The following is a 26,094-nucleotide window of genomic DNA, read 5'->3' on the forward strand; positions in this document are numbered from 1 at the left end:
AGTTGGATTGCAGAGCTTGTACTCTTGGCCACTACATTATTTGACAATCCTATGGGGATTTTTCCCCTCCTATCAAATTGGAATTTTTTTCGGGGGAAAAAAATGGTGCTGTTGGCAAAGGTGGAGATTTCATTGTGTACACTGTCTCCAAACTCAATTTAGTAAAGTTCTAATGAAATTTACCAGGAGATTCACTGATTTTGTTTTCGAGGAAGACAATTATAGAAACAATGTATATGGATTAAGCAGTCTAACACAGCTATCTTTGTAATAATAATGGTTAATATTTTGTCAGACAAGTCTGTAATTTCATACCCACCCCTCAGTAGAACTTCTTTTTGGTTATTTGATTATGGTAGTTTATCTCAACCTACTTGTTTAATAATCCACTTATCTGGTGGTAATGGCTATCTTATGTAATATTTCCCATTTCAACGGATAGTTTAGGAAAAAGGATCTCATAACTTCCTTTTTGGTGTGGGATCAAACAAAATTTAATGCATTTCCTGCTTTTCTTTTTATTTTTAAGCAATTCTCAAGAGAAACAAATAGGAATTTTAATCCAAAGAAAAAGTTTCCCAAATACGGGATATCCAGAAAAGGAGTTCCAGGCTACTATACAGGTCTTATGAATATGGCTTGACCTCAATATAGGATTGACAGGGTACTCTCACACAGAGGTCCAGTTTGGGAAATAATAACTGATTTTAAAAGTATTTAGCAGCTTTATGGAAGGAGGTTTGGACTAGAGATTTTCAGGTTTTGAAAAATGCCTGAAATATGAGTTTTTAGTTAGGCTCTTTCTTATAAGACATCTGATTGAGGCTTTTCCTTTCTTTTTTAAAAAATAGGTCAACATGGTTGATATTACCGGACTCAGCAAGAGTAGCTCTTCTGCTGAGGAGAGTGGACAGGATGTCTTAGACAACACATTTTCTCAGAAACATAAAGAACTGTCCGTTTTATTGCTGGAAATGAAAGAAGCTCAAGAAGAGATTGCGTTTCTTAAGCTGCAGCTCCAGGGGAAAAAGGCCGAGGGGGACGCTGAGGTCCCTGACCAGAAAGAAATGAAGCAGACAGGAAGTGAAGGAATACTTACAGTTAGCATGAAAGTATTGCCTGAAGATACAGGGCAACATTTTCCCCCAATGCCACATGAAGGGAGCAGTCTTCCAACACTTGAAAAAGAAAAGCAGATGAGTACTAAACATCAAAATAGAACATCTGAAGAAATATCTTTAAATGACACTGAAATGGAATTAAAATCAACCAAACAGGATGATGTTGATAAATCCCTTTCTACTGTACCAGGAATTTGTCAGTGTCACCAGGATGAATTGGAAAGGCTAAAAAGGCAAATTTTGGAGCTCGAGATAAGCTCTCATAAAGCAGAGGAAATCTATGAGGAAAATTTAGATGAGAAAGCTAAAGAAATCAGCAACCTAACCCAGTTGATTGATGAGTTTAGGAAAAATGCCGAAAATACCAACAGTGCATTCACTGCTTTGTCTGAAGAAAGAGACCAACTTCTCTCTCAAGTGAAGGAACTTAGTGTGGTAACGGAACTGAGGGCTCAGGTACAACAACTGGAAGTGAGCCTTGCAGAAGCAGAAAGGCAAAGAAGACTTGACTATGAAAGTCAAACAACTCATCACAACTTGCTTACTGAACAGATCCACAGTCTCAGCATAGAAGCCAAATCTAAAGATGTGAAGATTGAAGTTTTGCAGAATGAACTCGATGGTTTGCAGCTTCAGTTTTCTGAGCAGAGTGCACTGATAAAAAGCCTGCAAAGCCAGCTGGAGAAGAAGGAAAATGAAGTTCTTGAAGGTGCAGAATGTGTAAGGAATATATCAAATAAGATGGAAGAACTTTCTCAGGCTCTTTCACAGAAGGAACTTGAAATAGCAAAAATGGATCAACTCTTATTAGAGAAAAAAAGAGATGTGGAAACCCTCCGACAAACCATCATAGAGAAGGATCAGCAAGTGACGGAAATCAGCTTCAGTATGACTGAGAAAATGGTTCAGCTTAATGAGGAGAAGTTTTCTCTTGGGATTGAAATTAAGACTCTTAAAGAACAGTTGAACTTATTATCCAGGGCTGAAGAGGCAAAAAAAGAGCAGATAGAAGAAGATAAAGAAGTTGTTTCTGGCCTTAAACAGAATTATGATGAGCTGAGCCCAGCAGGTCTCCTAAGTAAAGAAGAACTTCAGCATGAATTAGACCTTGTAAAGAAAGAAAGTGAACAGAGAAAGAGAAAGCTCCAGGCAGCTCTTATTAACAGAAAGGAACTTCTACAGAGAGTGAGTAGATTAGAAGAGGAATTGGCCAAAGTGAAAAATGAATCTACGAAAGAGATCCCACTCAATGAGAGTGAGAAGAGAGAAATGGAAGAAGACAAAGAAAGCAAAGAAGACTCAGAAAAATGTGTGACTGCTAAGTGCCAAGAAATAGAAATTTCTTTAAAACAGATAATATCTGAGAAAGAGGTGGAGCTAGAGCATGTAAGGAAGGATTTAGAAGAGAAGGTAGCAGCTGAAGAAGAGTTACAGGCTGTGATCCAACAGATGAATCAGAACCTGCAAGAGAAGACAAACAAAATAGATTTGCTGCAAGCAGAAATCATTGAAAACCAAGCAGTTATCCAAAAGTTAACCACAGGTAACAAGGATGTAGGTGATGGAGACTCAGCAGCACCTGTAAAAGAAACAGTGGCCATCAGTCCACCTGGTGTGGGCAGTGGAGAACACTGGAAACCAGAGCTGGAAGAAAAGATGCTGGACCTTGAAAAAGAAAAGGAGCAACTTCAAAAGAAACTACAGGAGGTGTTAACCTCTCGAAAGGCGATTCTACAGAAGGCACAAGAAAAAGAAAGACATCTTAGAGAGGAACTAAAGCAACAGAAGGATGATTATAATCACTTACGAGATCAATTTGATGAGCAGAGGAAGGAAAATGAGGACATCGGAGACCAACTAAGACAACTCCAGATTCAAGTAAAGGAGTCTGTAGACAGAAAACTCCTGAGCATCGACCAGCAGGATCCAGGACCTCCAAATCAAAGTTTAAAAGAACCTTTATTCAAAGCCACAGAGCAGCAACCTGCTCAATCTGTTTCAGAGTCTGGCTTGCTTTCTCCTAGAGATGCAGATGCTCTGCAGAGCAGTATTTCTGTTGTCCAGATTAAGAACCACCTGAAAGAGATAGAGGCCCAGAAAGAGGAGTTGGAATTGAAGATTAGTTCTGTGACAAGTGAGCTTACTAAAAAATCAGAAGAGGTGTTTCAGTTACAAGAGCAGATAAATAAACAGGATTTGGAAATCCGGAGCCTGAAGACAGCATCCCATGAGGCTGAAACCCATGCAGAAAGCCTGAGGCAGAAGTTGGAAAGCAGTCAGCTAGAAATTGCTGGATTAGAACATTTAAGAGAATTACAGCCTGAACTAGATGAATTGCAGAAACTCCTAAGCAAAAAGGAAGAAGAAGTTAGATACCTTTCTGGACAGCTTAGTGAGAAAGAAGAGGCACTTATGAAAGTACAGACAGAGATAATGGAACAAGAGGATTTAATCAAGGCTCTCCATACACAGCTGGAAATGCAAGCCAAAGAACATGATGAGAAGATAAAGCAGTTGCAGGTGGAACTTTGTGAAATGAAGCAAAAACCAGAGGAGACTGGGGAAGAAAGTAAAGCAAAGCAACAAATACAGAGGAAACTGCAAGCTGCTCTTATTTCCCGAAAAGAAGCACTAAAAGAAAACAAAAGTCTCCAAGAGGAATTGTCTTTGGCCAGAGAAACCATTGAACATCTCACTAAGTCTCTGGCAGATGTGGAAAGCCAAGTTTCTGCTCAAAATAAAGAAAAAGATACATTCTTAGGAAAGTTAGCTCTTCTTCAGGAAGAAAGAGACAAGCTCATTACAGAAATGGACAGATCTTTAATGGAAAATCAAAGTCTCAATGGCTCTTGTGAAAGTCTGAAATTAGCTCTGGAGGATCTTACTGAAGACAAGAAAAACTTAGTGAAGGAAATTGAATCTTTGAAATGTTCTAAGATTGCAGAAAGCGCTGAGTGGCAAGAGAAACACAAAGAGTTACAAAAGGAGTATGAAATCCTTCTGCAGTCATATGAGAATGTTAGTAATGAGGCAGAAAGGATTCAGCATGTCGTGGAAACTGTGAGGCAAGAGAAGCAAGAACTGTATGGCAAGTTGAGAAGCACAGAAGCAAACAAGAAAGAGGCAGAAAAGCAATTACAGGAAGCTGAACGGGAAATGGAGGAAATGAAAGAAAAGATGAGAAAGTTTGCTAAATCTAAACAACAGAAAATCCTAGAATTGGAAGAAGAGAATGACCGGCTTAGAGCAGAGGTACATTCTGGAGGAGGTACATCGAATGATGAAGTGGAAGCACTTCTTTCTTCCAATTCCAACTTGAAAGAAGAACTGGAAAGGGTCAAAACAGAATATAAAACCCTTTCTAAGGAGTTTGAGGCTTTAATGACTGAGAAGGACTCTCTATGTGAAGAGGTTCGAGATTTAAAGCATCAGGTTGAAGGTACTGTATCCAAACAAGGTAGCCTGGAGGCCAGTGAGAAACCTGATAACCAAAGGGATATCTTTGAAGGGACAACACAGTCTGTCCCAGGTGATTCTAATGAACAAAGCTCTCTGAACATGAACACAAGGCCTGAATATTCAGAATCTGTTCCATCTGAGAACAGTGCCAAGAAGCCTGATGAAAATGAGAATGTCAGTTCACATGATGAAATTAATAACTGCCTGCAGCAGATTGATCAGCTCAAAGAAAAAATTGCTGAATTAGAGGAAGAGAAGCAGAAAGAAAGAGAATTTAACCAGACTTTAGAAAATGAGAGAAGTACCTTACAGAGTCAAATATCAGCAAAGGATGGTGAACTAAAAATACTTCAGGAAGAAATAACTAAAATAAACCTATCAAATCAGCAAATGCAAGAAGAACTTGCCAGAGTTACCAAGCTAAAGGAGACAGCAGAAGAAGAGAAAGATGATTTGGAAGAGAGGCTTATGAATCAATTAGCAGAACTTAATGGAAGCATTGGGAATTACTATCAGGATGTTACAGATGCCCAAATAAAAAATGAGCTACTGGAATCCGAAATGCAGAACCTTAAAAAGTGTGTGAGTGAATTGGAAGAAGAAAAGCAGCAGTTAGTCAAGGAGAAAACTAAGGTGGAATCAGAAATACGAAAGGAATATTTGGAGAAAATACAAGGTGCTCAGAAGGAACCTGGCAATAAAAGCCATGCAAAGGAACTTCAAGAGCTGTTAAAAGAAAAACAACAAGAAGTAAAGCAGCTGCAGAAGGACTGCATCAGGTATCAAGAGAAAATTAGTGCTCTGGAGAGAACTGTAAAGGCCCTAGAGTTTGTTCAAACAGAGTCCCAAAAAGATTTGGAAATAACCAAAGAAAATCTGGCTCAAGCCAATGAACACCGCAAGAAGGCAGAAACAGAATTGGCTAGCTTCAAAGTACTGCTAGATGACACTCAAAGTGAAGCAGCAAGGGTCCTAGCAGATAATCTCAAGTTGAAAAAGGAACTTCAGTCCAACAAAGAATCAGTTAAAAGCCAAATGAAACAAAAAGATGAAGATCTGGAGCGGAGACTGGAGCAGGTAGAAGAGAAACACCTGAAAGAGAAGAAGAACATGCAAGAGAAACTGGATGCTTTGCGTAGAGAGAAAGTCCACTTGGAAGAGACATTTGGAGAGGTTCAGATTACTTTGAACAAGAAAGACAAGGAAGTTAAGCAACTTCAGGAAAACCTTGATAGTACTGTGGCCCAGCTTGCAGCTTTCACTAAGAGCATGTCTTCCCTCCAGGATGATCGGGACAGGGTGATAGATGAAGCCAAGAAGTGGGAGAGGAAATTCAGTGATGCTATTCAAACAAAAGAAGAAGAAATTAGACTCAAAGAGGAGAATTGCAGTGTTCTAAAGGATCAGCTTAGGCAGATGTCCATCCACATGGAAGAATTGAAGATCAACATTTCCAGGTAAATGGATAAGTTTTATGCTCTTCTAAATGTAACTGAAGGCAAAGAAAGTCACTATTTAAACTATTTCTATTGCCTTTGATATTACAGGACTCATTTTGGCTTAGACTTCTCTAGAAGCTATATTCTCCCTCACTTCTTTTTTTTTTTCCAGTGATTTTTGACTAATATTAAGGTGAAATATCCATGTTTGCTTCTCTTCCCATCTTTCTATTGAGAGATCTCATTGATTTCTCCCTTTTCATTTTCATTTCCACTATCTTTGTCCGGGTTTTTACTGTGGTACTCCCAAATGACTGCTTTAGCTTCCTAAATGATCTCCTCTTTTCTCTTCCCTATATTTCACATTAATTCATACTGCATATACCTGTTAGAGTTCTTTTCCTCTAACACCAATTTTGTATCACTTTTCAAGCTCAGGAACTAACACTTGGTACTCCTCCACTTTTAATAGGATTTTTCTGCTCTGAGACAGGTTTCCTCATGGTCTGTCACACCAAGATAATTCCTTTAAGAAGCTAGACATTAGCTTGTCTTGAGCAAAGTAAAACAAAATAGAAAATATTGCTTTCTAGAGTGTGCAAAGTCATGCCACTAAAATCAGCAACATATTTGGGAGTTTATGACTGAAATACCCTTAGGTACAATATACCTTTAATACAGAGCACTCAATAGAACTAATATCTCTTCATTAAAAGGATGAGCACCTTGAATCATAAATATTGATTCATTTGTAGGTCTGAGTACTTGTTGTATGTGTTCCTTAGGCATCAGGTAGTTTTTCCTTGAAATCTGTAATTAATGACCTCCTCTCTTTTTTTCCAGGCTTGAACATGATAAGCAAATTTGGGAGTCCAAGGCCCAGACAGAGGTCCAGCTTCAACAAAAGGTCTGTGATACTCTGCAAGGGGAAAACAAAGAACTTTTGTCCCAGCTAGAAGAGACTCGGCATCTGTACCACAGTTCTCAGAATGAATTAGCTAAGTTGGAATCAGAACTTAAGATTCTCAGAGACCAGTCGACTGATTTAAATAATTCTTTAGAAAAATGTAAGGAAAAGAAAGAGAATTTGGAAGGGATCATAAAGCAGCAAGAGGCTGACATCCAGAATTGTAAGTTCAGTTATGAACAGCTAGAGACTGATCTTCAGGCCTCCAGACAACTAACTAGTAGGCTGCATGAAGAAATAAGCATGAAGGAGCAGAAGATTATAAGCCTGCTTTCTGCCAAGGAACAGGCAATCCAAGTAGCTGTTGCTGAACTACATCAGCAACATAATAAAGAAATTAAAGAATTGGAAAACCTGTTGTCCCAGGAGGAAGAGGAGAATATTGTCTTAGAAGAGGAGAACAAAAAAGCTGTTGACAAAACCAACCAGCTTATGGAAACACTGAAAACCATCAAGAAGGAAAACTTGCAGCAGAAGGCTCAGTTGAATTCCTTCGTTAAATCCATGTCTTCTCTCCAGGATGACCGAGACCGCATAGTAGGCGACTACCAACAGCTGGAAGAGCGACATCTCTCTGTCATCTTGGAAAAAGATCAACTCATCCAAGAAGCTGCTGCTGAGAATAACAAGCTTAAAGAAGAAATTCGATGTTTGAGAAGTCATATGGATGATCTCAATTCTGAGAATGCCAAATTAGATGCAGAACTGATCCAGTATAGAGAAGACCTGAACCAAGTGATATCAAGAAAGGACTGCCAGCAAAAACAACTACTTGAAGCCCAACTTCAGCAGAATAAGGAGCTAAAAAGTGAATGTGCTAAATTGGAAGGAAAGCTGAAGGAGTCTGAGGAAGCAAAGGAGGATCTGCGGAGGTCCTCACTTGCTCTAGAGGAGGAGAAACAAAGTTTGTCTAGAGAGATTGAGAGCTTGAATGCATCTATATCTCAACTAAAGAAACAGTTGACAGCCTTGCAAGAAGAAGGAACTTTAGGGATATTTCAGGCACAATTAAAAGTAAAAGAAGAAGAAGTACAGAAGTTAAGTACTACCCTTTCCTCCTCTCAGAAGAGAATTACAGAACTGGAAAAGGAGTTGATTTGTGTTCAGAAGGAAGCTGCCAAGAAAGTGGGTGAAATTGAAGATAAACTGAAGAAAGAATTAAAGCATCTTCACCATGATGCCGGGATAATGCGAAATGAAACAGAAACCGCAGAAGAGAGAGTGGCAGAGCTAGCAAGAGATCTAGTGGAGATGGAACAGAAATTACTCATGGTCACCAAAGAAAATAAAGATCTCACAGCACAAATCCAGTCTTTTGGAAGGTCTATGAACTCCCTACAGAATAGCAGAGATCATGCCAATGAGGAGCTTGATGAACTGAAAAGGAAATACGAGGCCAGTCTTGAGGAGCTGGCACAGCTGAGAGAAGAACAGGGCCTCTTAAGCAGGGAGAGAGATGCTCTTCTTTCTAAAGCTGCCCTTTCAGCGAACTCCACTGAGGATAGCAGCTTGCCTCACCTTGAGAAACTTAACCAACAGCTTTTGTCCAAAGATGAGCAACTGCTTCACTTGTCCTCACAACTAGAAGATTCTTACAGTCAAGTGCAGTCCTTTTCCAAGGCTATGGCCAGTCTACAGAATGAGAGAGATCACCTGTTGAATGAACTGCAGAAATTCCGCAAGTTGGAGGAGGGGAAGCAGAGGTCTGCGGCCCAGCCTGTGACCAGCCTAGCTGAAGTCCAGAGTTTAAAAAAAGCTATGTCATCACTCCAAAATGACAGAGACCGACTAGTGAGTGTCTGGTTCTCTTTCTGATCTTTGTTTGGGAGTTTTTGAGCCTTTCTTTATAATTTTCGTCTCCATAGAAAAAAAGATAAGCACATTCTTATACATATTATCTGGGAACTCTGAGACAGTATTATCCATCTCACAGATTCTGTGTGGTCTTAGAGAAACACAGACATTACTTAAATTACTTTAAATCTGCCATTCCATTTAAAAACAATTACAGATTTTCTGTGCACAAAACTCTCCGTTGGTTACAAAAGAATGAAGAGATGGAGGCTGTTTTATATATTTTAAACACACACAAATATTTCCAGAATTTGTCATAGTTCAGTGAATGAAGGTATAGGGATCATTCAGTGCCTTCTTACAGTGACAGTTTAGCAATAGGTCATCTGGTAGAATTAAGGGTAGAGAGGATTCAGTTCATCTCATACTTATATATAACTCAACCCTAATTTGTCACAAAAAAGTTAAATGTAAAAAGGGTTAATTTAAATAAGTTTAATACCCAACTTTTTTTCAATCTGAGAGAAAGCTAATGAGGATCTCTAATACTAAAATTTTGCTGCTTTTAGCAGGATCCAGTAGTTTAATCGAGGTCTGTTGTCTTAAAAACTTCCAGGTTATCAAGATTTAGAGGCAAAAATTGGAACTATATGAGCCAAGCCAGGTTCTGCTTTGTGACATTACTGCCTTCACTTTCATGACAGTTCTTGACTCTGTCAAGGCCATGTACTTAGGCCAAATAGGAAATAAACTGAGCTTCAAAAGGTTGGATTTTCCATTTTAAAAAGTGACCAGTGTCCAGAATATGAAAATTCTAGTTTTTAAGATTAGCCTGAGTAAAAAGATCATTTCTCCTACCTGTAAATTTTTTTTTAATGTTTATTTTTGAGAGAGAGAGACAGACAGAGACAGAGCATGAGCGGGGGAAGGGGCAGAGAGAGAGGGAGACACAGAATCCAAAGCAGGCTTCAGGCTCTGAGCCGTCAGCACAGAGCCCAATGTGGGGCTCAAACCCATGAACCGTGAGATCATGACCTGAGCTGAAGTCAGATGCCCAACCGACTGAGCTACCCAGGCACCCCTCCCCTACCTGTAAAGACTTATTCTAATTTTTCTTTTTCTTTGTAGATAATGTGTTCATTCATATTACACTTAATATCTAGCATTTATAGATAATTTTTTCATTTTTGTAATCCAAACAAATCCCTCTTTCCAGCTATTGTTTTGACAGCAATACAATGTGTACATATTTGTTTATATTTTAAAAATAGTTTCCAGTTCAGCAGACTTTGTCCTAGGAGCTTAAACTTTTTTCATTGCTTTCAGAATGCAAATGTGAAAGGTTTTCATCAGGACAGTATATACCTCAAAGCTGTAGTTTATAGCACCCAGGACTTGATTATCTTCAAAGTCAAACTCTTTTTCCTGGAAGCTATTATGTTAGATTCTTAATTGACAAGGTTTTGTTTAATGAATTGCTCTACTTATTGTAAACACTGGGGACTAAACTTGCTACCTCACAATGCTTTCTATCTCTCAATCCCCATTCCATATTTTTTTCTGCTGGATATTTACAAGCCAAGTCAGCATTTTATAATTTCTACATTTCTATAACTCATAGTAGTATTCTTCTGTTCCCTAAGGCTCATAGCTATCCATGATTTTATTTCATTTAATCATCAAGGTCTGTCACTTTACTCACAGTGGGCCTCAAATATCTTTTTCTTTTCCATCATCGATATCTTAAGATAAGTTCTTAACACTATACACTTAACTGTTGTGATACTGCTTCTTTGAGTTTGTCACCTTTCCAGTATATTTTATTTATCATCACTGAATAAATCTTAAGCTCTTCTTTCTTATTACTATACTGCTCAAAAATCTTTAAAAGTTGTATTACTCTAGAATAGGCTTAGGATTCAAACCTCTGGCATTTGACACCCTATATCTTGTTCAGGTCCTTCTTTCCAGCCTTCCTTGTTACTACTCCATTACTCATAATCTTCATTGCAGCCAAACTGAACTCCTCATTATGCAGTAATCATATCTAGTAATTCCACATTACCATCCTCTGAACCAAAATGTTCTCTCAATTTTCCTTTCTTGGGCAAATATTTCCCACTATTTACATCACCCTGGAGCTCAAATTCTCTGGTTGTTATTTCCAAATCACTTAATTGTCTATTACCTTCTGTTTGTACTTCTCTAGTACTTTGATTTGTTCCATATTGTCTTGATGTATATATGTGTATGTGTCTGTGTGTGTTTAATTTCTATACACTTAATATTTCCCTGATTAGATTCTAAACTCTTGGTTAAGTGTCATGTCTTATACTTGTATGTATTTCCTATGATTTTTAGCATGGGGTAATTAATTAACTATATGGTAGATAATCAACATAGTTGGGGATCATTCTCTATTTTTGTGGTTGTTACTGAAAACACTATTTTTTCCATTTTGTAAAACTCATGTAGGGGAGTTACGGAAACATTTGAGACTGAGGTCTTTATTTCTGCCATGAATGAATCCTAAAGCCTAGGCAGGGTTATAAATCACATGAAAGCCTGACAGTCTGACTGAGTGATACTACAAATGAGGCCCACTGCAGTCTGCTGAGGTGCTTCTGCATACTTCTTGAATGTGTCATTAACTGTCCATCAACTCTTTTCCCTCATATCTTGTTCTCAGTCTATGTCATGGGCATTGAAGCATATAGTCTCTCAGTCACTGGCTGCATATACGATAGTTATGGGAGCTATCTTAAGTCAACCACTATCAGTTTCAACATTCAGCTGAGGCTAGCAGTTTATCACCTCTTTCTACAACACACTCCTTTTCCCTCAGAACCACTCCAGAAATGATTTAGATCCGAAAGGGATTTAGCTTACTTTGGTTCTCTTCTTTACTTAGTTATTCAAGGGAAAGTCTGAGTGTCCTAGTGGCAGAGAATTAGCCCTGAGGATTCTAATACAATGTCACAAACAACTCTGAAAACATTCCATAGTTTTCAGTCTGTCTGAACTTCCTTAGGACTTTCCCATAATCAAATAAGTACTTAGACAATGTTTACCTAAAGGGTAGAGAGCAAATCTCCAGAGCTGCCTTTATCTATACTCATTTCATTCTTTTTTTTTTAAATTGTTTTTAGATTCCAGTGTAATTAATGTACAGTGTTACATTAGTTTCAGGTATACAATATAGTGATTCAGCAATTCTATACATTGCTCAGTGCTCATCAGGATAAGTGGACTCCTCGTCCCTTTCATCTATTTCACCCATCCCCCTGCCACCTCCCCTCTGGTAAACATCAGTCTGCTTTTTTGCCTCTTTTTTCCTTTGACTGTTTTGTTTCCTAAATTTCACATATGAGTAAAATCATATGCTTTTGTCTTTCTCTGACTGACTTATTTCACTTAGCATTATACATTCTAGACCCATTCATGTTACACATGGTGAGATTTCATTCCTTTCTGTGACTGTTATTCCATTGTATATAAATACATCTTCTTTATCCACTCATCTATTGATGGACCACTTGGATTCCTTCCATATTTTAGATATTGTGTTATTGCTGCTGTAAACATAGGTATGCATATATCTTTCTGAATTAGTATTTTTGTATTCTTTGGATAAATATCCAGTAGTAGAATTACTGGATCATATTGTAATTCTGTTCTTAATTTTTTGAGGAAATTCCATACTGTTTTCCACAGTAGATGCCATCAGTTTACATTTCTACCAGTAGTGAGTGAGGGTTCCTTTTTCTCCGTATCTTCACCAAAACTTGTTGTTTCTTGTGTTTTTGATTCTAGCCATTCTGACAGGCATCTCATTGTGGTTTTGATTTGCATTTCTCTGATAATTAGTGATGTTGAGCATCTTGTTATGTGTCTGTTGGCCATATGTCTTTTTTTGGAAAAATATCTGTTCATGTCTTCTGCCCTTTTAAAAATTGGATTAAAAGGGGGTTTTTTGTCGTTGTTTTATAAGTTCTTTATATATTTTGTATACTAACCCTTTAGTGGATGTATCATTTACAAATGCCTTCTCTCATTTAGTAGGTTGTCTTTTTTTGTTGATTTTTTCCTTTGTTCTCTAGAAGCTTTTTATTTTGATGTAGTCCCAATAGTTTATATTTGCTTTTGTTTTCCTTGCCTTAAGAGACATAACTAGAAAAAATGTTGCTGGGGCCAAAGAAATTACTGCCTGTGCTCTCTTCTAGGATTTCTATAGTTTCAGGTCTCACAATTAGGTCTTTAATCAATTTTGAATTTTTTTGTGTGTATAGTGTAAGAAAGTGGTCCAGTTTCATTCTTTTGCATGTAGTTGTCCAGTTTCCCCAGCACCATTTGTTGAAGAGACTGTCTTTTTCTTCATTTGTCATAGATTAATTGATTAAATCATAGGTTTACTTCTGGGCTCTATTCTTTCTAATGATCAATGTGTCTGTTTTTGTGCCAGTACCATAGTGTTTTGATTATTACAGCTTTGTAGTATAGTTTGGAATCTGGGAGAGTGATAGCTCCAATTTTGTTCTTTTTCAAGGTTGGTTTCGCTATTCAGGGTCTTAGTGGTTCCACACAAATTTTAGGATTATTTATTGTAGTTTTGTGAAAAATGCTGTTGGTATTTTGATAGGGATTGCATTTGATTAAGGATTGCTTTGGATAGTATAGACATTTTGACAATATTGGCTCTCCCAGTCCATGAGCATAGAATATCTTTCCATTTTTTTTGTGTGTGTGTCATCTTTAATTTCTTTCATCAGTGTTTTTATAGTTTACAGAGTACAGGTCTTTCACCTCTTTGGTGAATTTTATTCCTAGGTATTTCATTATTATTGGTTGCAATTGTGAGTAGGATTGTTTTATTTATTTCTCTTTCTGTTGCTTCATTAAGTAAATAGAAATGCAACAGATTTCTGTATATCGATTTTTATTCTGTGAACTTACTGAATTAATTTATCAGTTCTAGTAGGTTTTTGGTGGAATCTTTAGGGTTTTCTATATATAGTATCATGTAATCTGCAAATAGTGAAAGTTTTACTTCTTTCTTACCAATTTGGATGCCTTTTATTTCTTTCTCTTAATCTGATTGTTGTGGCTAAGATTTCTAGTACTCTGCTGAATAAAAGTGGTGATGGTGAGAAAGGAAATCCTCATGTTGTTCCTGACCTCAGGGGAAAAGCTCTGTTTTTCCCCATTGAGTATGATGTTAGCTGTGGGTTTTTCATATAAGACCTGTATTATGGTGAGGTATGTTCCTTCTAAACCTGCTTTGCTGATGGTTTTTGTCATGAATGGATGTTGTACCTTGTCAAGTGCTTTTTCTTCAGATATTGAAAAGATCTTATGGTTCTTATCCTTTCTCTTATTGATGTGATGTCTCACATTGATTTATTTGCAAATATTGAACCCTCCGGCATCTCAGGAGTAAATTCTGATTATGGTGAATGATTTTTTAAATATATTGTTGGATTCAGTTTGCTAATATTTTGTTGAGGATTTTTGCATCTGTGCTCATCAGAGTAGTTGGCCTGTAGTTCTCTGTTTTAGTGGTGTCTTTATCTGGTTTTGGAATCAGGGTAATGCTAGCCTCATACAGTGAATTCGGAAGCTTTCCTTCCTTTTCTACTTTTTGGAATAGTTTAAGAACAGGGCTAACTCTTCTTTAAATGTTTGGTAGAATTCACCTGTGAAGCTGTCTGGTCCTGGACTTTTTTGTTTGTTGGGAGTTTGTTGATTACTGATTCAGTTTCTTTGCTGGTATTGGTTTGTTCAAATTTTCTGTTTCTTCCTGCTTCAATTTTGGTAGATTGTATGTTTATAGGAATTTATCCATTTTTTCTAGGTTGCCCAATTTGTTAGCATATAATTTTTCATAATATTCTCTTATAATCCTTTGTATTTCTGTGGTGTCAGTCATTTCTTTTTTCATTTCTGAATTTGTTTATTTGAGTTCTCTCCCTCTCTCTCTCTCTTTTATGAATCTCACCAATATTTTAGCAATTTTGTTGATCTTTTCCAGGAACCAGCTCCTGGTTTCATTGATCTCTCCTATTGTATTTTTAGTTTCTATTTTGTTTATTTCTGCTCTTTATTTTATCCTTTCTTCTGCTGGTTTTAGATTTTTTTTGTTATTCTTTTTTTAAGATCCTTTAAATGTAAGGTTAGATTGTTTATTTGAGATTTTTCTTGCTTCTTGAGGTAGGCCTGTTTTGCTATAAACTTACCTCTTAGAACCACTTTTGCTGCACCCCAAAGATTTTGGATCATTGTCTTTTCATTTGTCTTCATGTATTTGTAAGTTTCCTCTTTGATTTCTTGGTTGACTCATTCATTAGTAGCATGTTATATAATCTCTATGTATTTGTGTTCTTTCTAGATTTTTTCCTTGGGGTTGATTTCTAGTTTTATATGTAGCATTGTCAGAAAAGATGCATGATCCCTCTTCACTCATTTTGAATTTGTTGAGACTTGTTTGTGGTCTAACATGATCTGTTCTGAAGAATATTTTATGTACACTTGAAAAGAATGTATATTCTGCTGTTTTAGGATGGAATGTTCTGAGTATGTCTGTTAGGTCCATCTGGTCCAGCATGTCATTCAAGCCACTGTTTTCTTGTTGATTTTCTGTTTGGATGGTCTGTCCGATTTCACTGGAGTGTTAAAGTCTCCTACTATTATTGTATTACTACTGATTACTTCCTTCATGTTGTGGGCTTCTGTATTTATTAGGGTGTGCCATGGTGGGTGCATAAATATTTACAATTGCTATATCTTGTTGGATTGTTCCCTTTATGATTATGGAGTGTCCTTCTTTGTCTCTTGTTATTGTATTTACTTTAAAGTCTATTTTGTCTGATGTAAGTATTGCTACCCTAGCTTTCCCTTGAAATCTATTTGCATGATACATGTTTCTCTGTCCCCCTCAATTTTAATCTGCGGGTATCTTTAGGTCTGAAATGAGTCTCTTCTAGACAGCATCTAGATGGGTCTTGATTTTTTATGCATTCTGTCACTGCATGCTTTTTGATTGGACAGTTTAGTTCATTTACTTATGAGGTAGGTATTGATAGGTGTGTACTTCTTGCAAATTTGTTGCTTGTTTTACAGTTGTTTTTGTAGATCTTTTCTGTTCCTTTCTTGTTCTCTTCTCTCATGGTTTGCTGTCTTTCTTTAGTAATATACTTGGGTTCATTTTATTTTTTTACATATCTATTACCGGTTTCTTGATTTGTGGTTACCATTAGGTTTATATATAACATCTTGTGCATCTAATAGTCTGTATTAAGCTGATGGTCACTTAAGTTTGAACTAATTCTAAAAGTACCAAAATTTTCTCCTCTCCCCTCCATGTTTTAGGTATATAGTGTCATACTTTACATATTTGTATTTGTGAAACCCTTGACTGCTTTTTATAGATGTACTTGATTTTACTGCTTTTGTGCTTCCTACTTTTCTTACTTCTGCTTATGGTCTTTCCTTTCCATTTGAAGAGTCCCCTTTAACATTTCTTGTAAGGCTGGTTTGGTGGTGATATATTCCTTTAAATTTCATTTGTCCTGAAACTCTTTATCTCTCCTTCTATTCTGAATGATAGATAAAGCCTTTCTGGATAGAGTATTGTTTATTGCAGGTTTTTTTCTTTCAGCACTTTGAATATATCATGCCACTCCCCTGTGTCCTGCAAAGTTTCTGCCGAAAAATCAGCTGATAGTTTTATGGGCTTTCTGTTGTATGTATTGTTTTCTTTTCTCTTGCTGCTTTTAAAATTCTCTCTGTATCATTAATTTTTGCCATTTTAATTACTGTGTATCTTGGTGTGGACCTCCCTGGGTTGATTTTGTTGGGGGCTGTCTGTGCCTCTGGATCTGGATTTATGTGTCTTCCCCCTGATTAGGGAAATTTTTAGCTATTATTTCTTCAAATAAATTTCCTGCCCCCTTTCTCTCCTTCTTCTGGGATCCATATAATGCAAACGTTATACTTGAAGATATCACTGAGTTCCCTTAATCTATTCTCATTCTTTATTCATTTTTCTTTCTCTTGTTTAGCTTGATTGTTTTCCATTACTCTGTCTTCCAGTTTACTGATCTGTACTTCTCTTTTCTCTATTCTACTATTTATTCTCTCTAGTGTAGTTTTAATTTCAGTTATTGAGTTCTTCCTCTCTGACTGGTTCTTTTTTGTGTGTGTTTTCTGGTTTTTTGTTGAGAGTCTCACTGAGATCTTCCACTCTTTTCTCAAGTTCAATGAGTATCTTTCTGACCATTACTTTAAATCCTCTATCAGGCATATGGCTTATCTCCATTTCATTTCTCTCTCTTTGTCCTGTTCTTTCATTTGGGGCATATTCCTCTGATTCCTCAGTTTGCCTAACTCTCCATGTTTGTATCTATGTGTTAGGAACGTCAGCAACATCAAGTCAGCTGTGGCAAGTAGTGGCCTTATCAAGAAGAGATCCTGTGGTGCCCTGTAGTGCAATGTTCCTTGTTCACCAGGACCTGGCATTTCAAGGCGTTTCCTGTGTGTGTTGTGTGCACCCTCATGTTGTGGCTGAGCTGTGTTTGCCTTCAGTGTAGTGATCTACAATGGCTCCTTTTGCCTGTTGTGGGCAGAGTTTGGTCCCTGTGTTGTTAATGGGCCAGTCTGGGGCTGTCTTGGGCTTTAGTTGGGTCAGACCAGGTGTTTGCCAGAGCTGTGATTACACTGAATTGCAGGGAGCTCTCCCTGTTTTATCCCCTGGTAGGTTTTTGTTAGTGGGTGGGGATTGTAGTCAGACCAGGTGTCTCCTCCCAGCCCATTGCTAAGGCTGCAGTCAACTACTGTGTGGTTATCTTCCCCTCTCCTTTGGACAGGAGTCACTTTGGAGTGGTATTGGCCCCTGTTGGGACTGTTTGCAGAATACCACACCTGTGGTGCCATTTTGGATATACTCCTACTGAGGCCAGGTTGCAGGGGATGAGTCTGCAGAAGAACCCAGGGGTGGGGCACAGCAATCCCAAGTGGAGAGTGTTTGTGCTGCACTGGTTCCTGCAGACATCTGCATATATAGGGTAGGGGTGGGAGGGAAATGGCACCTGCCAGCTCTTTTGTTCTTGGAGAAGTCTCCCAAAGATCCCTGGCCCTCCAGCATACACTCTGAGATTAATAGATAAATTTTCCTGTATACCCCAGGCATTTTTCAAATTGCTGCTTTTATGCTATATCTCAGCAGGGCTATTTGTTGTGCTCTTTATTGGAAAGGACTTAATTTTCTCTTGCCCTCCAGCTCTCCCAGAGCCAAGCTGTTCATCTGTAAAATTCTAGGTGGTAAGCCCCACTGATTGTAAAAACTCCAGATATTAGCTCCCTTTGGTTCTCAAAGCCAGTGTTATGAGGCTTTGTCTTCCCAGTGCAGGTCCCTGTGACTGGGGTGCCTGGTATGGGGTCTGCTCCTCTCCCTTCTCTGTTCTTGTGATGTCCTTCCTTCCCATGGACAGCCTCCTGAGTCAGCTTGGCTCCCGACTGTGTTTCTACCTTTCCTGCCAATTTTTGATGTGGTCTCTTCTGTATGTTTACCTGTGGAGTCTGTTCTGCCAGTCTTTGAGTCATTTTCAGGGTTGTTTACACTGATGTGATTGTTATCTAGTTGTATCCTTGGAACAAGGTGACTTTAGGATCCTCTGACTCTGCCATCTTTTCTGGAAGTCCCCTATACTCATTTCATTCTGAAAATGACTTGAAGTAGCATATAAAGATATGAGCAGTTTTTCACGATAATATAATGCAAGTAACTGGGAAGGAAGAGAAGATGAGGATAGGAGAGAAAAAGATTAAACCAGGAGTAAATTTAGTATCCCAAGGAGATGTCACAATATCTTTTTAGAAAGATGGGTCATCAGATTTTTTTTCAGCTTTCTGGCAGCCATCAGAAATAGGGAATTAAAAATCCATATACATGAATTACAATATCCGTGTTTTAGGGAAAAGGAAGAAAGAAAAACTACTTTGTTCAATATAAGAATAGTTTATTGAGACCTCCAAGAAATTTCTTTTGTGTTTCTATAGAGAGGACCGTATGAAATTGTGAAATATCCTTTACTTCTCTACAGTAAATATAATAGTTATTTCATAGGGGTTAAAAAAATTTTTTTAATGTTTATTTATTTTTGAGAGAGAGAGAGAGAGTGCAAGTAGGGGGAGGGTCAGAGAGAGAGGGAGACACAGAATCCGAAGCGGGCTCTAAGCTCTGAGCTGTCAGCACAGAGCCCAACACGGGGCTCAAACCCACAAACGGTGAGATCAGATCTGAAGTCGGACACCCAACCAACTGAGCCACCTACGCTCCCTATTTTATAGGTTTAATTTAGCCATTCCTTGCTGTAACTGCATAGCAAAAGAATTTTGTCTAGTTTCCTAAAGGTACTTATACAAACAACTAAAATGCAGTCCCAGACATACAGCTTCCTGATGATCTTGTCTATTCCAAGATTAATATTTAGAGTATCTGGATTAGAGGAGTGAATAAAGAATACATTTAGTGCATAAAAATGTTTTTGTTTGAAAACAAAACAAAATACTTTTCTTTTTTGTTTAAAAAAATAAAGTTATATGCACGTCTATGTCACTAAATTCTGCATATCACTCAGTTCTACGTGTTTGATTAGAAAAACAGCACTTCCAACTCTGATTCTCCTCCTCCCAAGACACTTTGCTTTTAACTCTCTTATTATTTTGGTGTTTTCTCGATATCTAAATATCATGCTGGTAATGCATCTTGAGTTTTAATTCTTTGTATTAGCTATTGACTGTCTTTTATGCTAACGGGGATTTATTTAGGTCTCTTTCCTCTCTCTGCTTCCATGGTACATATGCACATTTTCAGTATACAGCCCATTTTCCATTCTACTGATGTAATTTGCATTCTGGTTAATTCAGTATTCAGTGTTTACATTTTTTTGAAATTTTTTTTTAATGTTTTATTCATTTTTGAGACAGGGAGAGACAGAGCATGAACAGGGGAGGGACACAGAGAGGGAGACACAGAATCTGAAACAGGCTCCAGGCTCTGAGCTGTCAGCACAGAGCCCGATGCGGGGCTCGAACTCACGGACCGCTAGATCATGATCTGAGCTGAAGTCGGCCACTTAACCGACTGAGCCACCCAGGTGCCCCGGTGTTTACATTTTTATGACTACAAGTAAGAGCTGAGACATGTTACTTTTATTTTCCTCAGCATCTTTTTTCCCCCTTAGAGTTAATAGCTGTATTTTTGTTGTTGTTACTAGTTTTCTTTGTATTTATCAATATAATTTACCTCTAGGTTTACTGCCATTTATCCACATATCCTCTTAAGGTGTTTATTCCTATCAATTTTGCATTTATGAAGAAAATTCTGGAGTTTTTTTTTTCTCGCTCTTACATGAACCAGTTGCTGTGCACTGCTAGTTTTCATCCTAGGATCTCTCCCTTCACCTGTTTCTTGTATTCGATCTCCTGTTTCTTGTATTCCAGGTCTTCCTTGTCTTGGTTTTGTGTCTTCATTTTGTTGGAAGAAATATTTGGTAGCTCCCTAAGAAAAGATACAGGGGAGGGGCGCCTGGGTGGCGCAGTCGGTTAAGCGTCCGACTTCAGCCAGGTCACGATCTCACGGTCCGTGAGTTCGAGCCCCGCGTCAGGCTCTGGGCTGATGGCTCAGAGCCTGGAGCCTGTTTCCGATTCTGTGTCTCCCTCTCTCTCTGCCCCTCCCCCGTTCATGCTCTGTCTCTCTCTGTCCCAAAAATAAATTAAAAATGTTGAAAAAAAAATTTAAAAAAAAAAGAAAAGATACAGGGGAGGTAAATTTATTGAAAATGTCTTTTTATCTCTCATACTTGATTGATAGTTTGGCTGGCTATAGAATTCTAGGCTGAAAATAATTCCCCTTCAAAATTGTGAAGACATTGGTCTATTGCCTTTTATATTACATTGTGGTTCAGGAGTCTAATGTTGTTCTGATTGCTGATCCTTTATCTATAATCTATTTCTTTATCTCCTTTTCTTTTTGTCTCTCTCATTTCTTTTTGGAAATGTATAGAGTTTTTAGTCATGTATTCTGAAATTTCATGATAATGTACTTTGATGTGGATCTATTTTTATTCATCATTTTCTCTAGTCCTTTGAATCCAAGAAGTCATACTCATCAATTTTGGGAGATTCTTTTGAATTCGGTTTTACCATTTTCCCCATCCTTTTTCTCTGTTGTCTTTTTTTCTGAAAAGCCTGTTATTTAGATGTAGGACCTTCTGGATTGGCTCTATAATTTTCCTTTCTATTCTTTTTGCTATACTTTGGGAAGACTTTCTCACTTTTATCCTTAGAACCTTATATTGAGGTTTTCATTTTTATGATCATGTTCCTAATTTCTAAGTATTTCTTTTTTTTTTTTTCTTTTTCTTGTCACATAGATAGATGTTCTTAACTTATTTCTCCAAGAATAGGGGTGGTAATTTTGTTCTTTGATGTTTTCTTATAATGAATTTTTCTTTATTTTTTATTTCTGCTCTAATGTTTCTAATTTCCAATATTCTCTGTTAAATCTTCAAGTGTATTATATTCTTCCTCCTGCTAATCTCTTCTGAATTACTTTTCTTTTAGTTCTTTTCATCCCAGACTTAATGATATCCATTCTTCAGATGGGGGTTAATCCTTGAATTACTCTTCATGTTTAAGGGTAAGGTCTAAAAAGCTTGTGGATGGGGCTTACCAACTGTGAGGTTGGTGATTGCAGGGTGATCTTGCTGAACTTTTTGTGGGTAGTCCCCATGTTGTATCTTTAGTTCCTCTTGGGCTGGTCAGATTTTCTAGAGAAGACTTCTCATTTCCTGCATGGATGATAAAGGCCTGGGTGCCAGCATTGTCCAAGCTGAGTAGGGGAAAGACTTCAAGCATTCAAAAGGCATACATTGACTCAATCACCCTTGTTTTAGAGCAGTACTTTTCCCTTCAGTTGTGCCTGGTATTTGATGGCCCAGAGATACTTCTTTTACCTTCTCCAAAGAATAACACTCTAGTTGTCTGTTAGAGTTAACAAAAGGTATGGAACTAAGAGGAGTATTTAGGGATGTAATTGTTTTTTAAGCAGCTTTCATCTAATTCTCCTTATTTCAGCCACCACCTTCTACCTACCCCCATCACTATCTTTTCCAGAGGTACCTGGTGCTGTTAATTCCTGAGCCTTTTGAAGATTCTACAGAGTAAGTTCCATTGGTTCTTGGCTTTCCTTACTGCCAGCTTAAGATTTGGCTTTCCCAGATCTGTTAAGTCAGTTACCACTTACGCATCTGCTTTTCAGCTTCCAAAATTAATTTTGTTGTTGCTGACTCCTCTCTTGTTCTTCCTGTTCTTGTGTTTTATGCTTATAAAATGATGCCTTTATTGTACTTTAATGATGTTTCTAAGAGTGGGTGAAAGAGACATGTGTTCAAGGCAGGCACCCTTTTAGCCCAGGTGTGCTGACATTATTTCTTACTACCAAGCTTTTAAAGAGTACTGGGGATAAATAATTTGAAGATATATCTGGAATGTAGGTAGAGATTTTTGTTAATTAAAGGCAAGTCCACCATCATTATATGACCATCATCATTATTACCATCACCGCCATAACCATCACCACTACCACCATTAATTTCATCAGTTAATTCTCATAATCTAATGAGAAGTGCTATAAGGAAGGTAAGGGAAATTTTATAGGTAAGGGAAATTAAGGCTTAGAGGGTGTGAGGAATGTGCATAGGGTCACATAACCTATGTGGGTGGGATGTTGGACCCTCAAAGCCTAAGTACTCTTATTAATCCCAGGGCCTGGGCATCACTGCCTTCTTTTCATAGTCAACATTAGCTAAGCTAGAGTTAAGGTTGATATCCATGTAAGAAAGTTTAAAAGCCTAAGCAGGGCACAGGGCTAAATAGAAAGTCAGTCCATCTTTACATTTCTTGTTCTTGGGAGGTACCACCCATAAAGAAATTGTAGGTCCTCTAGGTCTGTCCTATGTCCAGGTTGTAGATCTAGAATCAACTGGGGACCTCAGGAGCAGGAGGCTGGGGTACAAGTTGCAGGAATGGTCAGGCCCTATAGCCTTGATGGCAGCTCTATGGGGTGATTCCCACCAGCCTGGCTGCCTATATTTCACCATTTTAGAGATTCATGTTGCAAATATATGTCAGTGAACCTGTTAGGTGCTGATAGTCTGTCTTGGTGTCTGACTGACTTAGCAGGGAGCTGCTGATGACTTACAGCTGGGTGAATGAGATGTGATGAATCACCCTGTTACTTTCCCTTTGGTTAAAGCTGAAGGAATTGAAGAATCTGCAGCAGCAATACTTACAGATTAACCAAGAAATCACTGAGTTACGTCCACTGAAGGCTCAACTTCAGGAATATCAAGATAAGACAAAAAATTTTCAGATTATGCAAGAAGAGCTAAGGCAGGAAAATCTCTCCTGGCAACATGAGCTGCATCAGCTCAGGTATGATAATCCCTGCTTTTTGACTGTTTTTCTTTTAGTTTTCTTTTTTTTTTTTTTAGCTTTTTATTATAAAATATAGTTTTATAAGAAGTTACAAAAATAATACAGAGAGCTCCTGTATACCTTTCACCCAGTTTCCTCTAATGGTAATATCTACTATAGTATACCCAAATTAGGAAATGACATGGGTGTGAGTCATAGACCTTTTTCAGATTTCATCAATTTTATGTTCACTTACATATGTATGTGTGTGGTATGTGTGCATGGTTCTGTGCAACTTTATCATATGTGTAAATAAATGTAATCATCACTGAAAATAGTCACTTCCTCACCCTCCCATGCCAATATCCTACTCTGGCAACCACTAATCTGTTCTCCACCTCTATCATTTTGCCATTTTGAGAATTTTTTAAAAGTTTTTATTTAAATTCCAGTTAGTTAAACATACATCATTTTAAGTGGAATCCTACAGTATGTAACCTTTTGAAATCAGCTTTATTCACATATCATAAATGCCTTTGAGGTCCATCAACATTGTGTATCAATAGTTCATTCTTTTTATTGATGAATAGTATTCCATGGTATGAATATACTGCTTTAACCATTCACACGTGAGTGTTGCTTCTCATTTTTATGTGTTATTAATAAAGCTGCTATAACCATTTGTGTATAGGTTTTTATGTGGAAAATAAGTTTTCATTTCTCTGAGATGTTTGTCCAGGAGTGCAAATGCTAGGTTGTATGGTAAGTGTCTGTTTAGTTTTTTAAGAAATTATAAAACTATATTCCAGAATGACTGTACTATTTTATATTCCTAGCAGCAATATATGAATGATCTAGTTTCAATATTGAATGCTGTATTCTTGTCAGCATTTGATATTGTGACTGTATCGTAGTTTTTTAGTAGATACGCCATGCTATCCCAGTGTGGTTTTAATTTGCATAATGGCTAATAATGTTGAAAATTTTTTTGTTGCTTATTTGACATGCATATGTCCTTTTTAATGAAATGTTTGTTCATGTGTTCTGTCCATTTTTTATTTGGGTTGTTAATTTTTTTTTTACTGTTGAGTTTTGAGCGTTCTTTATATGTTTTAGGTACCAGTTCCTTATCAGATACGTGGCTTGCAAATATTTTCTCCTAGTCTGCAGCTTATCTTCTCATTCTTCTCAATGTCTTTTTAATTTTGATGAAATCCAATTTAATGATTATTTTTCTCTATTTGCAAATTCAGTAATTTCAGTTGTTCTAGCTTCATATTCACTGATTCTTGACTTTTTTTCTTCATCACTTCTATTCTGCTGTTGAGCCCATTGAGTTATTAGCTTTTGTTTTGGATATTATATTTTTCAGTTCTAAGATTTCAGTATTCTTTGTATCTTCTATTTCTTTGCTGAGGTTTTCTCTTTTGTTAAGTGAAGTATAATTGACATACAATGTTACATTAGTTTCAGCTGTACAACGTAGTGATTCAACAATTATATACATTATGCAGTGCTCACTGTGATAAGTGTAGTTACCATCCGTCACCATACAAAGTTATTACAACATTATTGATTATATTTCCTATGCTGAACTTTTCATTCCTGTGACTTATTTGTTTTATAACTGGTAGTTTCTGCCTCTTAATCCTCTCACCTATTTTGCCATCCCTCCTCCACCCCCTCCCCTCTGGCAATCACTGGTTTGTTCTCTGTATTTATGAGTCCATTTCTTTGTTTGTTGTTTTTCAGATTCCACATATAGGTGAAATCATATGGTGTTTGTCCATTTTCTGTCTGACTTACTTCATTTAGCATAATACCCTCTAGGTCCATCCATGTTGTTGTGAATGACAAAATTTCCTTCTCTTTTTAGTTCAGTAATATTCCTGTGTGTGTGTGTGTGTGTGTGTGTGTGTGTGTGTGTGTGTATACCAGATCTTCTTTACCCATTCATCCAGCAATGGACACTTGAGTTGCTTCTATATCTTTGCAGTTGTAAATAATGCTGCAGTAAACATAAGGATGCATATATCTTTTTGAATTAGTGTTTTTGTTTTCTTTTGGAAAATACCCAGAAGTGGAGTTACTGGGTTGTATGGTATTGTATTTTTAATTTTTTGAGGAACCTTTGTACTGTTTCATATAGTGGCTGTACCAGCTTATATTCCCAGTAACAGTACATGAAGTTTCCTTTTTCTCCACATCCTCACCAATACTTAACTATTTCTTGTCTTTATGATAATAGCCATTCTGACTGCTGTGAGGTGATACCCTTATTGTGGTTTTGATTTGCCTTTCTCTGAAGATTATGATGCTGAACATCTTTTCATGTGTCTGTTGCCCATCTGAATATTTTCTTTGGAGAAATGTGAAGCATTCTGTATTTTCATTTGTTTCCAGTGTGTTAGTAATTGCTTGTCTAAGCATTTTTGTGGTGGCTGCTTTAAAATCCTTATATAATTCTATACATTTAATTCAACATCTGTGTCATTTCAGTGTTGTAATCTGTTAATTTTCTTTTCTCAGACAAGTCATAACTTCCCTGGTTCTTAGTATGATGAGTGATTTTCAGTTGTATCTTGAACATCTTGGAGATGATGTGACTCTCAATCTTATTTAAATTCTCTGCTTTAGTAGGCTTCCACTGCTAGATGGAGGGTGCAGCCCAGTGGGCTGTCTACTCAGCCTTCATTGTTACCCCAGGATAAGAGGTGCCTTGATATTGCCAGGAAGAGACAGCTGCCCAGGTTCCCCATTTGTACTTCATTGACACTGCACTTGGTGGGGAGTAGTGCATCAGTATTGTTAGGTGAGAATACAAGTCCAAGGTCCATAC

At 37.4% G+C, this 26,094-nt stretch overlaps 1 protein-coding gene across 8 annotated transcripts in view; it reads left to right on the forward strand.

Annotated features, from left to right (window-relative positions):
- GOLGB1 (golgin B1) overlaps positions 1–26,094 on the forward strand; it is a 90,743-nt gene that overhangs the window by 49,584 nt on the left and 15,065 nt on the right. For 5 of the 8 annotated variants that reach the window (XM_047876098.1, XM_047876099.1, XM_047876100.1 and 2 more), the window contains 3 exons: positions 852–6,037; positions 6,863–8,777; positions 23,095–23,273. In XM_047876098.1, coding sequence (XP_047732054.1) covers positions 852–6,037; positions 6,863–8,777; positions 23,095–23,273 — 7,280 coding nt within the window. Of the gene's footprint in view, positions 1–851; positions 6,038–6,862; positions 8,778–21,914; positions 22,001–23,094; positions 23,274–26,094 lie in introns of those variants that run through there. The other 3 variants (XM_047876103.1, XM_047876104.1, XR_007155830.1) reach the window with 3 other exon arrangements.

The sequence above is a fragment of the Prionailurus viverrinus genome, chromosome C2 (assembly GCF_022837055.1).
Source record: "Prionailurus viverrinus isolate Anna chromosome C2, UM_Priviv_1.0, whole genome shotgun sequence".
NCBI classification, from domain to species: domain Eukaryota; kingdom Metazoa; phylum Chordata; class Mammalia; order Carnivora; family Felidae; genus Prionailurus; species Prionailurus viverrinus.